General features: G+C 45.1%; 1 protein-coding gene across 2 annotated transcripts in view; it reads left to right on the forward strand.

Moving 5' to 3' along the window:
* The window catches only part of LOC100656214 (kinesin-like protein KIF16B), a 373,573-nt gene extending 363,595 nt beyond the window's left edge, over positions 1-9,978 (forward strand). The window contains exon 25 of one of the 2 annotated variants that reach the window (XM_064275760.1): positions 205-9,978. In XM_064275760.1, the coding sequence (XP_064131830.1) occupies positions 205-363 (159 nt within the window). In that variant the 3' untranslated portion in view covers positions 364-9,978. The remainder of the gene's footprint in view (positions 1-204) is intronic. The other variant, XM_064275759.1, reaches the window with a different exon arrangement.
* Positions 9,979-15,497: the final 5,519 nt, after the last annotated feature.

The raw sequence follows: 15,497 nt of genomic DNA on the forward strand, positions 1-15,497 counted from the left end.
GTGTTTGTCTGTGGTGGCTGTATCTGGGTGTAATGATAGCTAAGATAGTGAATGGCTAAGGCAGTCAAGGAGGTTCCCCATGTGCCATTGTAAATGGCAGTGGCTGCTCTTTCAAGATGGATAGGAGGTTGTTTCTGGACATCTCTTCCTCTATCCTTGACTCTAATGTCTTGACCCTGTTTTTAACTCTTGTCTCTCCCTCAGAAATACCTCAGGAACTTTTTCAGCGTGATGCTTCAATCTGCAACGTCTCCCCTGCACATCAACAAAGTGGGGCTGACTCTGTCGAAACACACTATTTGTGAGTTCTCGCCGTTCTTCAAGAAAGGAGTCTTTGACTACAGCAGCCATGGGACAGGGTAGCAGGAGCAGTGGAGGAACCACAAACGCAGTGCCTTCTCGTCGAGGCAGGCCTCTCCAGCGCAAGGCCGCCTCCCACGCAGGCCCCAGCCACCACAGCAGCCGACCTGTCCCTTGTCATGTGTTCCATACTTGGTGCCTCAGTTAGGGAATGGGATGCTTCACCTGCTGGCAGGGACCCTGACAGTTATCTGTCACTGAGCCCTCGCGGTTGAACGCGGCCTTTTCCCATAGTGCTTCCTTCTCTCTGCGCAGTGGAGTCCATCCCCTGTGGCAAAATCACGTGGATTATCTCCAGGGCTCCCCGGGCCAGACCAACCTGGGCTTTCCAAAGCAGGTGGCTTACTGGACTACCCCAGGGGACTTTCATCTGGTTTCCTCTTTCACCAAAATACACTTTTATCTTTTATAGTCCTTTCACGTAGCTGGCTGTATCTCAAGAAAAGCATTTTAAGTTATTTCATTGTATTTTTTTTTCTTTTTTCTCTTGTTTCAGTCAGAACTTTTGTATAATACCTAAACAATAATGTTTACACAGAATTTCATATTCTGCAAAAGGGATTTTTAATCCAATTATGACTGGAGTCTTCCGTGCTTGACGAGTTGGATGTAGCCAACACCTCAAAAAACTTTAAATCCATACAAATAGAATATTTGTTTAACCCTGAATATTTGAGAACATTTTCTCGAATGTAAACTGGCTACTGTGCGTTCTCCAGCTTTCTCCGCTAAGCACAGAATGAGCGCATAGCTGAATGCATACTTTTACACATTATTTTGTTCACATTTTTGCTACAGAATCTACTGGATCTTTAGCTGAAAAACTAGAATTTATAACAACGCATTAATGATCCCTTAAATCACTCAGGACTTTGTAATGTAGCATCGCACACCTAGATACAGTAAATCAGCTTTGTTTTACTAAAGAGAAAAATGTGAGCAGAGAAAAAATATATACGGTATGTGAGGAAATGTGTATAATTCTATCTATGGATTTATATATAGATACACTCTTCTGTACAATGTATGAGAATATATAATCATTCACACCAAATTTATTAAAGGTATTTGCTTTTTCAAAATTTAAATTGAGCAGCTCCTCTCAGTGTTAAATGAAGTTATGGAATCCATCCTGTAGCTCAGTTTAAGTTTGTGACACAGTCATTCTTACTGACCTGTTGAAAAATTGACCTAGTGTTGGAAAGATACGCTACGTATCGTTAGCGTTGGTGTTGCAGAACGCGCAGTCTCGGTAATGACTGAAGTCACAAACGGATGCGTAACAGATGTTTACCTTCTGTCTTCTAAACGGTGCCTGGGCAGCGTGGCTCCCTGATCTGAAAGATACATTTAACGATGCAATTATCCTTCTAAGGGGGAAAAGTATTACACTAATTAAATATCATAGCTTAGCATTAAAGAATTGGGAACTTTTTTTTTTTTAATTGCTGCAAAAAGACCTGCCTTGGTCTGCAGTTGTGATTACAGATGTAGGTTTAGGGCCAATTACTACTAGAGAATTTAAACCTAGAGATAAGGGCTAAACGCTTGGGAGATAATAATTAGCCAAAAATCTTTTTTTTTGTTTTTCTTAAGTAGTCAAAGCTGTAAAGATTATCCCTTATTTGCTGAATAAACTAAATGGTTTTCTTCAGCTGACCAGAGAGTCTTACCTCCTGCCCTTCTGGGCCGAAGCCTGGGCCCATGGCAAGTACCTCGTTAGAATCACACAGGATGTAATCATAACCTGGCGAGAAGAGATAGACATGTGTTAGTAAGAAGTAGAGAAATCAGAAGATACTTCAGTTCTGTGTTACTTTCCTGGGGCTACCATAACAAAAACACCACAAGGTGGGTGGATGGCTTTAAACAACAGAAAGGTATTGTCTCATGGTTCTGGAAGCCAGTAGTCTGAATTCAGGGTGTCTGCAGGTCCATGTTATCCCCGAAGGCCACAGGGGAAGAACCTTTCCTGTCTCTCTCAGCTTCTGGTAGCCCCAGGCGTTCCATGGCTTGTCACTGCAGCTTGTCATGTGGTGGTCTTTTACAGGGCATCACACAGATTGGATTAGAACTCACCCTAATCTGTGTTATAACCTGCTATAAACTCATATTAGCAATCAAATCTTCAAAGGCTCTATTTCCAAACAAGGTCACATTCACAGATGCCAGGGGTTAAGACTTCACCATATCTTTTGGGGGGACATAATTCAATCCATAACAGTTCCAAGGCTCATCCTATGTAATTATGGTTGAGTTCAGAGTCAAGTACTAGCTGGCTCTGGCTAAAGCCACCTATAAAGTAAGGTGAGTCATTTTACCTCACCAGCCTCAATCTCATCTGAAAATGAAGCTGTTGCACTAGAAGGTCTCAAGGTTTCATCCTAGCCCGTGGTTATAGCAGAGGAATAAGCTATTACAGTTGGGTCAATTAAGCCCCTGGTGTGTAAGATAGAAAGTACAACCTTCCAGCCTGACATAAAGGGCACTTAACACACGAGGTGATGTTGAAAAGCAAATGAAAAGTCTCAAGTAAACTAATAATGGAATTCCCCTCTGGAATGAAATAAAACAGAAGATGGAGTCAGGATGACAAAATGGAGGCTATGTTAACTTGGACTAATTCACTTTCAAGTGCATCAAGTAATGAAGTAATGCTAAACAGACCCCTTTAGGCAATTCAGATTGATATACCATCAGCTTATATTTTTGTAGTCGTATGAACAAATCTAAGGAACTTACACAGAATTTCTCTGTAAGTAGTTTTAGCATTCCTTTCTGGGTCTTGCTTACACAATAAGGGCGTGTACCAAGGGTTTTTATAGTCACAAGTAGCATAGTAACCTTCGACCTGGCTCCTACCCTAGAATTTCGTATTTCTGAGTTTAAAAGATTCAAATTCAGTGCTGATTCCTTTAGACATGTGAATAGACAGTGATCAAGTCATGCTGGCTCCCGAGTGGCTGACACTAGAACATTCTCTGGCCCATGATGTGGAGATGTTTGAGGATACATGAATAGGGCACCCACGCCACTCCTATTTACATTTTTAAGCAGAAAGAGCTAGTTCTGCTCATCTGCCCCTGCCGAGCCACTGAGAGCTGTAGATGGCACGTGGTTGGGTGTGTAGTAGGAGCCCCCAGAAGGGCATAATTTCACAGCTTAGACTACCGCCATGAACTTGGAGGTGTAGGCTCACTCTGAGGAGCTGCTGCAGAGCTATAGTTCCTAGCCCCAGAGCTGAGCATTTTGGTGTTTAGTTCAACATTTAACGAAGAGATGTTTTTTGGACACATGTCTGCCAGCATAGGATCACATGCAGGCCCTGCCTCACTTGTCTCCTCACATGTTCTCTCTGAGATGTGTAGTTCTGTTGTGATGGAGCTCATTATCCCTCATATTTGGGGTCTACCCAGGCAAGACTGGTCCCCTAAAAGAGGACCCAGGTAACAATTCAAGCCTGACATGGGAGGCAATATTCAGTTATGTCCTGCTCAAACCGCAGTGTGAGAAGGAGGTTTTATAACATACTTCCTTTGGCAAATGCCTAAAGTGTTGCCTTGAGGTGTCGTCAGCTCAGAACTGGAAATTTCTGCCACACGAGACACTTATCCTCTTGGACATTGTTATTGGAAAGGTCTCCTCCTCCTCCTTTTCCTGTTTTTCTCCTTCTCCTTCTTCCTCTGTAAGGTAATTTAGGTAAAAATAACTCCCTGGCAAAAGTAACTGCTTCAATTTTATTTAAATTATTGTGACAGGTAATTTATATGTTGGGAAAACTAATTAAAGACCATTAATCTAAGGAGACTCATTCTAGACAAATTCATCCTTGAATATTCCTTTTAAAGACAGGCTTTCTTTTATTTCTTTTGAAGGTGCTTTTTCTGATGATAATTCATTAGATGGAAAATGGTTCTGTGGTGCTCAAATTTGAATTTCATACATAGCAGATTATTTCCAAGTTGAAATAAATCCATCCTTTTTATTATAAATTTCTAAAGCACCCTATTTTCAGATTGATACTGCAGTAGTGCCTGGGAATGAGTTAGAGGCGTGATGGTGGTATTGGCCAAGTTGTTATCGTCAGAATGATTCTTCATCTGAGGACCCGGTAGAGCCCTGTTACATTTTAGAACAGTGGAAGAGACAAGTAAGCAGACGACTGAACCGAAGGGGTTCAAGTATGTGAGTTCATCCTTGTTACCTACAGATAACATTGTCATGCACTTACTGCTATGGAACTTCTGCTATTAGTCTCTGGCACTGTCTCCTAAGGTTACCACATGCCTTTCTAGATGGTTCTCACAATTAGGCATCTCTTGTAAAGTGACTAAATGTAAAATATCCTTTCTTTGACTATATTCATTTGATACTCCTTTATTTGAAAAGTAAATAATGTGATTTTTTTCCCAAGGATTACTTCTTCAAAAACTGGCTTTTCTGTGGGAATTTGAGATTCATCGATTTGGTTTTGCCCTTTCTCTGTTGTTAGTCAGGATCTTCCCCAGTCAGAGAGAGAAAAATGTGTTTGCAAAAAGATCCACAAGCCGTCTCTCCTTGTTGATTGAAGATGGGTGTCTATGTCATCTAGTGCTGCTATAACAGGAATACCACAAGTGGATGGCTTTAACAAACAGAAGTTCACTCTCTCACAGACCAGTAGGCTAGAAGTCTGAATTCAGGGCATCAGCTCCAGTAGAAGGCTTTCTCTCTCTGTAGGCTCTGGAGGAAGGTCCTTGTCATCAATTTTCCCCTGGTCTATGAGCTTCTCAGGAGCGGGGACCCCAGGACCAAAGGACATGCTCTTCTTCTGGTGCTCCTTCCTTGGTATGAGGTCACTATGTCTCTCTACTTGCTTTTCTCTTTTATATCTCAAAAGAGATTGGCTTCAGGTACAATCTGAACTTGTAGATTTGAGTCCTGCCTCATTAACATAAAAAAAAATAATAATCCCACCTCATTGACACAGAGACAGGATTTACAACACACAGGAAAATCATATCATGGAGGTGGTCATATTATACCAAGTCTCATCATGGACGTGATCACATCAGATGACAAAATGGTGGACAATCACACAGTGCTGGGAATTGGCCTGGCCAAGTTGGCACGCATTTTGGGGGGACACAGTTCAGTCCATAACAACAGGGGAAGTGCCCAGGTACACAATTGGAAATGCATAATGAAAAAACGCATCCCCCAAGGAGAAAAGCCCCAGAGGTTTAGACCTAAAGGGCCGTTTGGTACTATTAAGGTGGGTCGCCAGAAAAGGAAACCTTTCTCCAAAATTTAAATCTACAGAAAGACATGTGAACAAAAATGTTGTTAAGCATCTTCTCTGCTTGAATGCAGAATTATTTTCCTCGAAGTGCCACAGATCCTTCCACAGAGTTAACATTTGCAGAAGTGTTGGTGTCTTTCCAAGAGCACTCACACTTGTGCCTGAGAGTTTCTCACTCAAGAACAGCCTGAGGGTTCACTCTTTCTGAGTCGCCTTCCAGGGAGGAAGAAGGAAAGAGGAAAGGGGGGAGGCCTGCTTGAGTTGCTTTCCAAAGTTAGCCAGGAATGTCTTGGAAGAGAAAATCACAGTAAACAATAATGATTTGTGGTGACTGAGTTTTTGAATATTTGCACTTGGTCAGTTTCCAAACTCTTGTAGCTTTTCTCCCAAAAACAGAAGCCGGAAGTCATGGAAAAGGAGGGGGTGGTCTGCTGTCATAAATGACTCTTCTCATGTGGCATCCTAAGCCCTAATTTTAATGAATGTGGTATGAAAAGTTGATGCACAGAAGCTGTGAGCCTTCTTTTACAGAGTAGCTTTAAAATACTGGCTAGTTGTCCTTTAAGGAGCCCTTTTTGGTTTAGTGGGTAGTGATAAAAACAGTTAAGCACTGGGCTCCTAACAGAGATGTTGACAGTTCAAACTCACCCTGCAGCTCCACGGGAGAAAGACATGACATTTTGCTCTCGGGAAGATTACAGCCCAGAAAACCCTGTGGGACAGTTCTGCTCTGTCACATGGGGTCACAAGAGTCAAAAATAACTCAACAGCACCTAACAACAGTTGTCCTTTCCAACTGCACATAAGGTCTGTTCGCATTCGTAGCGGGCTTTCAATGCCTTCTAACAAAAGAGCAATGGTCCCCATGGATCCTGGCGGGCGTAGACCTTTTTTAGTACTAACGAGCTCTTGCCAGAGGATACCAGTCTCCTTCAGGATCTGGAGCATGGATTGCTCTTGGTTGACTCCTCATTTGAAGAGCTCACTGTCTCTTGGGTTCGCTGTCTGTTCCTGTTGCCTAGGTGTGCAGTTCTGACTGCCCCACCTGGCACACAGCCCCTTATTCGCAAATAGTTTATGCTAAACTGTGCCTTTTATACCTCGCTGGCCCCATTCTTACCTTGTACCCCTCGGAGCCTGGAGGAAGGCGGGGGAGAGCACAGTGAAGTGAACAACGTATTTGAAGTCATAGCAGTACCCACCACTGCGCCTGCGCTGAGGTTGGCGAAGGGTCAGACCAGCTTCTGGCCACTCTGAAACCCCTGACCACATGCTCAGTGTCGAGGGCCTAGTAGAGAGCATGCGCAGAGAACGTGTGAGTAAACTGTCTTCTCGTTCCTTGAGGTTAGAGGACAAGTCAGCTCATTATTGAGACCCTACCACTCATTCATCATTCAGTCATTCAACAAATGTGAGCAGACATCTGCTACACCTGGCATTGGGCCACGTGCGAGACATGATTAACCTGGGAGGGTTGGAGGTGGCTCTGAGCAATCGAGTAGAGATGAGTGCTTACGGTGCAGAGCAGTTGCTCCAAATTGAGGGGAGTGTGCACAACAGAAAAAACTGCCATAGCTCTGACATGGAGAGAACAACAGCGTGATGGGTTGCAGAGGGAAACAGAGGTTAGCTAAACGGCTCTTGAACGTTCCTCCCAGAATTTTGTAAATGGGATAATATGTATTCCCGCAGGGAAAGAGACAGGAGCACACGGTGGCTAGGGCTACTCCTATAAAATCACATGTGATAGGGAGAAACACACACAAGAAAAACCAGTTGTTGTGACTTGATTCTGACTCATAGCAACCTCATGTATTGCAAAGTAGAACTGCGTTCCATAGGGTTTTCATGGCTGTGACCTTTCAGAAGTAGATCACCAGCCCTTCTTCCGAGGTGGACTCAAACCTCCAACCTTCTGGTTAGTAGCTGAACACGTAACCATTTACACCACCCCAGGACTCCTAATAGGGAGAAAAGAGTTTCTTCATTACATATTGACAACAAGGGACAAGCTCCGGAACCCAGAGTGCTGTCCAGGCTGTCTGGAGGCTGGTCTTCTCTGCTCTTGTACTTGGACATTTGCGGTTTTGAGATTTCACAGGCTCTTGCAGTGAAGAAGCATAGTACCTACATATTTAAGTCTGGGATTATTCAAAAGTGGTTGCAGCAGTACATCAACAGGGAACTGCCAGAAATTCAAGCTGGATTCAGGAAGGACGTGGAACCAGGGAAATCACTGCTGATTTCAAATGAATCCTGGCTGAAAGTAGAGAGTACCAGAAGGATGTTTACCTGTGTTTTATTGACTATGCAAAGGCATTCAACTGTGTGGCTCATAACAAATTATGGATAACATTGTGAAGAATGGAAATTCCAGAACACTTAATTGTGCTCATGAGGAACCTGTACATAGACCAAGAGGCAGTCGTTCCAACAGAACACGGGGATACTGCTGATTGGCCACTCACAGCAGATCCCATCATGAGGGTGATCACATATAAACACTGAAAATTATGGCCCAGCCAAGTTGACACACAATCTTAACCATCACACTTGGTAAAGCAGAGGGTCAGTGAAAAAGGAAGACCCTCAACGAGATGGATTGACACAGTGGCTACAACAGTGGACTCAATCATAACAGCGATTGTGAGGATGGCGCAGGACCAGCGGTGTTTTGTTCTGTTGTACATAGGGTCACTATGAGTCAGAACCGACTCGACAACACTTAACAACAAGCCTGGAAATGCCACTACCTGAGACACTCTCTACCTTCTGGCCCTGAACAAAACCACACCAGCCTCCCCCATAAGAGAAAAAAATTGTTTGATTTTCTTTAGATTAAACAGGAAAGCCTATAAACTGATGTTACTATGACTTGTATGGGTGGAGCCACCAGAAATGAGTTGTCCAACCCATCCCTTGGATGTTCCAAGAAGCCTCTTGGCCGAAATAGGAAAAAAGCCTCTTAGCCACCCTGAGAACATGGTTCAGTGAAGTGCTGCAGTCTACTGATCGGGTAGCTTGTAGACAGATGCCCTAACCTGGCGCATCCAAACTGTGTCAGCATGGTCCAGTTTATATGAATTCGGTGCTGTCGCTCGAAATGACAATTGTTCTGCATGCGCCAGTTCACTAGGCCATTTAGTGCACTACCTTCTCTGCTTGATGCAAGCAGAAGAGTTATCCTTGGTTCCTACCAATAACAATGCCATTAAAAGGGGAAAGACTGCCATTGGTTAAGGCTGCAGCCAGTAATGCCCATTGCCTTTCAGTCGATTCCAAATCATAACAACCCTGTAGGACAGAGTAGAACTGCTCCACAGGGTTTCCAAGGAGTGGCTAATGGATTCGAACTGCCAACCTTGTGGTTAGCAACTGAGCTCTTAATCACTGTGCCACCAGGGCTCCACTATTAGCTGCCCACAAAAACAAGAGATCCCAGGAGACCAGGCCCCAGCTCAGGTGAGGAGAAGGGACAGAAGGAGTGCAAGGTGGTGGTTGTGCTCAGGCTGACAGGGAGGGGTCCTCCACTGGGTAACAACACATGTCTCTCGCAGTTTGCCTCCTGCTCCTCCCTTCTCTTTGAGGCTGAGGTGCCCCACAGCTATTCTGGTTCAAAGGCCTCTTTTCTCAGAATCAGAGGGCCTAAGTGCGTGCTGAAGCAAGACTTTGTTTCCGTGGAGGTTGGGACTCTTCAAAGGCAGTGTCTCTCAGTAACTCTTGGCCAGGGACAAATCTACTGAAGTTAAAAGTCAGAGGAAAGAGGAGGTTGGCCCTTGAAGGCTCCCCAGCTGTCTGGGATGCTTTTTGGTTTGGACACCAGGTGAAGGCAGCATCCTGGGACCCTGCAGTGCCCCGCCCAAATGCCATGCCCTGTCCGTGCACCCCTTCTCAGTGAGCTGGTGGTGCTCCTGTTAGTCTTGGAGAATCGAGGGGGAGCAGGAGCTCATTCAGTGTTCCAGAAAACCACAAACATATTCTGCCACAAGCAACCAAGCCTCTCGTTGCATTCTTTTTTTTTTTAATTGTAGCAAATATACATAACAAAACATTTGCCGTTTCAACATTTTTTTGCATGTACAATTCAGTGACTTTAATCACATTCGTCGCACTGTGCAATCATCCCCACTGTCCCTTTCCAGACTGTCATCACCCACAGCAGAAGGCAGGCTTCATCATGTAGAAGGAAAAGTCTCCATCTATTTCAGCATCTATTCTCCGTCTAACCTGTCTTACTCCACTGTGGATGAGGAATAGGTTACAATCCACACCGACCCCAAAGAGCACACCTTTAAGATAGTTTTAAAACTTCCTGAAAGACCACGTCCCTCAGCACTGCTGGAGCAGAGGGGTCATTGTTTTGTGTGTGTTTTCCTGGGTTTATGCCAGTAGAGATGAAAACCTTCACACTGCATTGTGGGACATTCTACCACCTTCCAGCAAATCCAAAGGTCACATACAGAACAGCATCGCCTCTGGCGGGAGAGGAAAAGACGTTAGAGCTAGAAGGAGCCTAGCGGACAATCTGGATCCAGGATGGCAAATTCAGGTCCGTTCAGTTGCTGACAGACAATACTGATGTTAACAGGGAGGGCTCGCACCTCCAAAGGGAACTCAGGTTTTATCGTGAGAACAGGAACACTGGGCAGGTTGGACCTCTCACCTCCTCAGGTGGGATTCAGCCCATGGTGGCCGATGTGCACTTTCTGATTGGAAATGGGCTGTTGATTCTACTAAAAGTAAAACAGCTTGAAAGAAATTCTGATGTACCCAAGGCACAGGGCCATTTGGGATCGTGTTAACTTCTGGCCCCTGCCACTGCCCAGACTACAGGAAGCCCTGAATGTATCAGCCAGGATCAAGTCAGGAGATAGAAATCACACCAGTCATTTTCACAAAAATAGAGAATCCAAAATAATTTTAGTTAACTGAAAAGGTAGAAAAAAAAAAAAAAAACCTTTTTGGTATGAAGGAGGCAGTAACTACAGGAGGCAGCTACCACCCTTAGGGTTAGGGGAGCATGGGAAGGAGGTTGGAATTGTTAATATATAGAAGCATGGAGGAAAGCCCCCACAGAGCTGAGATCAGACCCCCAAGGAGGGGCACTGGCAACTGGGGCTGGGATTTCTTTTTAATTTTTTTAAATTGTACTTTACATGAAGGTTTACAGAGCAAACTAGTTTCTCAATAAACAATACGCATCTTGTTTTATGACATTCGTTGCCTACCCCATGACATGTCAGCACTCTCCCATACTCGAACTTGGGTTCCCCATTACCAGTTTCCCTCTTCCCTTCTGCCTTCTTGTTCTTGCCCCTGGGCTGGTGTGCCCATTTAGTCTCATTTTGTTTTATGAGCCTGTCTAGTCTTTGGCTGAGGGTGAACCTCAGGAGTAACTTCATTACTGAGCTAAAACGGTGCCTGGGGACCATACTCCCAGGATTTCTCCAGTCTCTGTCAGAACAGTAAGCCTTAGTCCTTTTTTTTTTTTTCCTCTTGTGAGTTAGAATTTTGTTCTACATTCTTCTCCAGCTCTGTCCAGGACCCTCTGTTGTGACCCCTGTCAGAGCAGTTGGTGGTGGTAGCCAGGCACCATCTAGTTGTGCTGGACTTGGTCTGGTAGAGGCTGTGGTAGTTGTAGTCCATTAGACCTTTGCACTAATCTTTCCCTTGTGTCTTTGGTTTTCTTCATTCTCCTTTGGTCCAGATGGGATGAGACCAGTGGAGTATCTTAGATGGCTGCTCATGAGCTTTTAAGATCCCAGACAGTATTCACCAAAGTAGAATGTGGAACATTTTCTTTATAAACTGTTACGCCAGTTGAGGTAGATGTTCCTGAGACCATGGTCCCCACAACCCTCAGCCTGGTAATATTGTCCCTCAGGGAGTTTGAATGTGTCTATGGAGCTTCCATGACTTTATGGGACTGGTGTTTCTGAGATGAGGTGAGGTGAGGGGTCCAGACTATGGGCCTGGGACTCAGGCCCCTGAGGAGGGGACATGGCAGCTGGGGCCGGCATCTCTAAGGGCCAGGGCACAATGAGGCTTGTTCACAACTGTTGGGAAAACTGCAAACTGGACTCTGCTACTGGAAAGATCTGCCACTGCAAGGGAGAAGAAGTGAGGCTAAATCAATGCTGACAGAAGAGGAAATACTCAGGAATAGGAAGCAGACAGGAAGTGTTGCTTGAATGATGCTCACAGGAACAGGAAAAAAACAAAAGGAGCAAGTCCCTTCTCCCTCCTTCCTTCTCCCCCTCTAGTGCCTCCTGTTATGGATTAAGTTGTGCCCCCTAAAAAGGTATGTTGAAGTCCTAACCCCTGTACCTGTGAACGTGACCTTGTTTGAAAATAGGTTCGTTCTTTGAAGATGTTATCAGTTAACGAGAGTAGAAAAGTCAGTTCCTATAGAGTCAGCTGCAACTCGTGGCAACCCCACGTGTGTCGGAGTAGAACTGTGTTCCATAGGCTTTCCAATGGCTGATTTTTTTGTAGATCACTAGGCCCTTCTTTTGAGTCTACCTATGAGTAGACGCAAACCTCCAGTCTCTCAGTTAGCAGTCAATTGTATTAACCGTTTGTACCACTCAGGGACTCACTACCAGAGTAGGGTGGGTCCTAATCGTTCTGAGTGATATTTTATAAAAGGGGAGAAGAGATATGGAGACAGAGTCACACACATGGGGAAGGTGCCATGTGAAGATACATTGACAAGCCAAGGAACACCAAGAGACTCCTGGGGCTACCAGAAACTGGAAGAGACAAGAAAGTATTTTCCCCCAGAGCAGACAGAGCATGGTCTTGCCAACATCCTGAATTTGGACTTCAAGGCAGAGCTGTGAGACAGTAAATTTCTGTTCTCTAAAGCCACCCACTTTGTGGTATTTTGATACAGCACCACTAAAACACTCCCACTAGCAGAGCCTAACAGGAAGAAGCTGGCAAAAACAGAAATAAGGTTTTGCAGAGTCCTAGCCCTTATAAGTCAGGGCTCTCCAGAGAAACAGAACCAACAGGAGATCCAAAAGAAATTTATTTTAAGGAACTAGCTCATATGATTGTGGGGGCTGACCAGTCCAAACTCAGTAGACTGGGTCATCTGGCTGCAACCTCGGCAGGAGTTGACACTGTGATCCTGAGGCAGGATTCCTTCTTCCCCAGGAAACCTCTGTTTGCTCTGAAGGCCTTCTACTGATTAGATGAGCACTACTCACACTATTGAGGGTAATCTCCTTACTTAAAGTCAACTGATGGTACATGTTAATGACATCTACAAAATATCTTCACAGCAACACCTAGACCAATGTTTGAGTAAATAACTGGGTACCATAGCCTAGCCAAATTGACACATAGAGTGACCATCACACAGCTCCAACATCCAAACTGAGGGGTAAGTGCTCACTAACTGGGGTGCTGAGTCCTTGCTTCAGTTAAACACTGGACGTAACCCTCATTAGCTCTCCATCACCTACAGGAGACAAACCTGGAAGCTGTGCACCACCGCCTCCCCCTGCCCCAGCCCTTCACTGGGCATCACTAAAGTAATGTCCCTGCCAATCACTGGACAGGGGGACACCCTAGCCTGGGAGTTAATCTACATGACCTCTGCCTTCTGCGCAGACTCGTGGTGCCTGAGCAGCGCAGCGCCTATCCCATTGAGAAGCAATACTGTGAGCATCTCCTGCCTCCATGGACTTTGCCACAGCATACTTTTCCTGAGAAGGTAAGAACTGTTCAAAGAAAGCTTTAAATAGGTAAGGAACCAAAGCTTCCTAAGACACCCACTTTTGGGCCAAACAATAGCTCTTGGGGTTTTTTTTTTTTTTTCCTCCCCTTACCTTATCAAGAAAGTTGCTGTGGTAACTAAGAAAATGGATTTGGAAGCATTCAGTCTAATTCCAAGGCTGTGTAAGGCACAGCTACAGTCAGTTTAGGTCCTCCGGGAATAAGAGGATGTTTCCACAGTGTCAGGCAGGGCAAGAGGCTTCATGGGCAAGAGCTTGGGGATCAAGTTCAAATGCTGTTGATCAAGTGCAGTGGTTTCTTGTCTCACTGGCTACGATGCCCTTTTGAGTTCCTCTTGGAATTGCCTCTGTTCCCCATGGGCTCCACTGAAGGCAGGCAGATCCCTCTCTTCTGCCTGAATGATTTGAAGTCCTACATACCCGAGAAATTAGTTCTCTGTATTTATCCCATAGAGGCAAGATCAGTCATCACATTCCTGGCCCTGGGCTGCAACATAGACCATCAGAGACTTGACACAGGACTGTTTTCCTGGCTGTTTTGAACTTGGCAATAGCTATTTCCTGAAGACAATTAGTACCCAATCAGTAAAGATGCAGGAGGCATAGTCTTGGTCTTGTTTTCCCCATTCTTTGATCGTTCTTTCTGCATGACCACTTTTCTAATAGGCCAGTCCTGCTAAACCATGGATTCCAAGAGGTTTCTTCCCATTTGAGCTTTTCTTCATACTCATTCCAGAGGTAGATCAAAGGGGAGTGGGGAAATGGAGCTGTAGAGGAGAGGTATGTAGGTATCTTAGTTATCTAGTGCTGCTGTAACAGAAATACCACAAGTGAGTGGCTTTAACAAAGAAGAAATTAATTTTCTCAAAGGAGGCTTCTTGTTAGGTGCCATCGAGTCGGTTCTAACTCACAGCAACCCTATGAAAAACAGAACGAAACATTGCCTGATACTGCTGTACCCTCATAGTCATTGCTATGTTTGAACCCATTGTTGCTGCCACAGTGTCAAGCCATCTCGTCAAGGGTCTTCCTCTTTTTTGCTGACCCTCTACTAAGCTTGACATCTTTCTCCAGGACTGGTCCCTCTTGCTAATGTGTCTGTGGGTGCAGTGGGTTACTTAATGTGGCTCTTTGAGCCATGCATGGCCTTGTAACTCCCACAATGATTGAGTGGGACTATGCAGATAAGGTGTTTGTGGCCCACCAAGGGGATTGGAGAGTCTGCTGATAATGCAAATAAGGTGCATGGAATCCTTGCAGAGGTGGGACCATACATATAAGGTGTATAGAACTCTAACGGGGATTAGTCAATGTTGCCATCCCACTAGGCTTAAAAGAGAACCAATCTCAGAGTAGAGGGGGGACCTCAGTACCACCAAGAAAGAAGAGCCAGGAGTGGAGCATGTCATTTGAACCTGGGGTCCCTGCACTGAGAACCTCCTAGAACCAGGAGCCAGAGAGCTGTAACACCAGAGATGGCACAAGATGGCAAGATGCGATGGCAGCAGAAACAGGAGATTGATGTGAGCTTCCCAGCCCACAGAGAAAGGTGGCTACAGTTGGCATGCCAACCTCGGAGCAAGAAAGCTGAGTGCCTTCAGGCAGGAAGTTTACTTATGGAGGGTACTTCTGGGCACTTGATGGAGCTAAGTTTGCCAACCCACAAGACAAGAGAGCCAAGAGCCTTTGGGCTGAGGCCTCCTGGCAGAATGGGGTGCCTCCGGGTACTTACTGGCAGAGCTAAAGAGCTTTGTAACACTTTCCCGAACAGGGTAGGAGCTGAGGGGCTGAGAGGCCAAGGGCCAGAGAGAAGCCTGCCTGTGAGCACTGCTGAGAAGCTGTCCTGATCAAATAGCTGTATCCTGAGTCATTCCTGATCCTGAATTTTAACCTGTTACTTCCCTTATACACCCCTTAATTGTCAGTATTGTCAGTGAGTTCTGTGTGGCTATCGCAACAAATTATTGAACCCAGCAGAGAGGTACAGAGTGCCATGGTAGGGATGGCTGGTGTGAGAGTTGGTAGGAAGGTTGGAGGGTGGAGGTATGTTTAACCGCCACCTCATAGGAATCAGCCTTGTGCTGATGTTGATGGTCATTCTTTCCTCCCTT

This window comes from Loxodonta africana, chromosome 24, assembly GCF_030014295.1.
Source record: "Loxodonta africana isolate mLoxAfr1 chromosome 24, mLoxAfr1.hap2, whole genome shotgun sequence".
Lineage (NCBI taxonomy): Eukaryota > Metazoa > Chordata > Mammalia > Proboscidea > Elephantidae > Loxodonta > Loxodonta africana.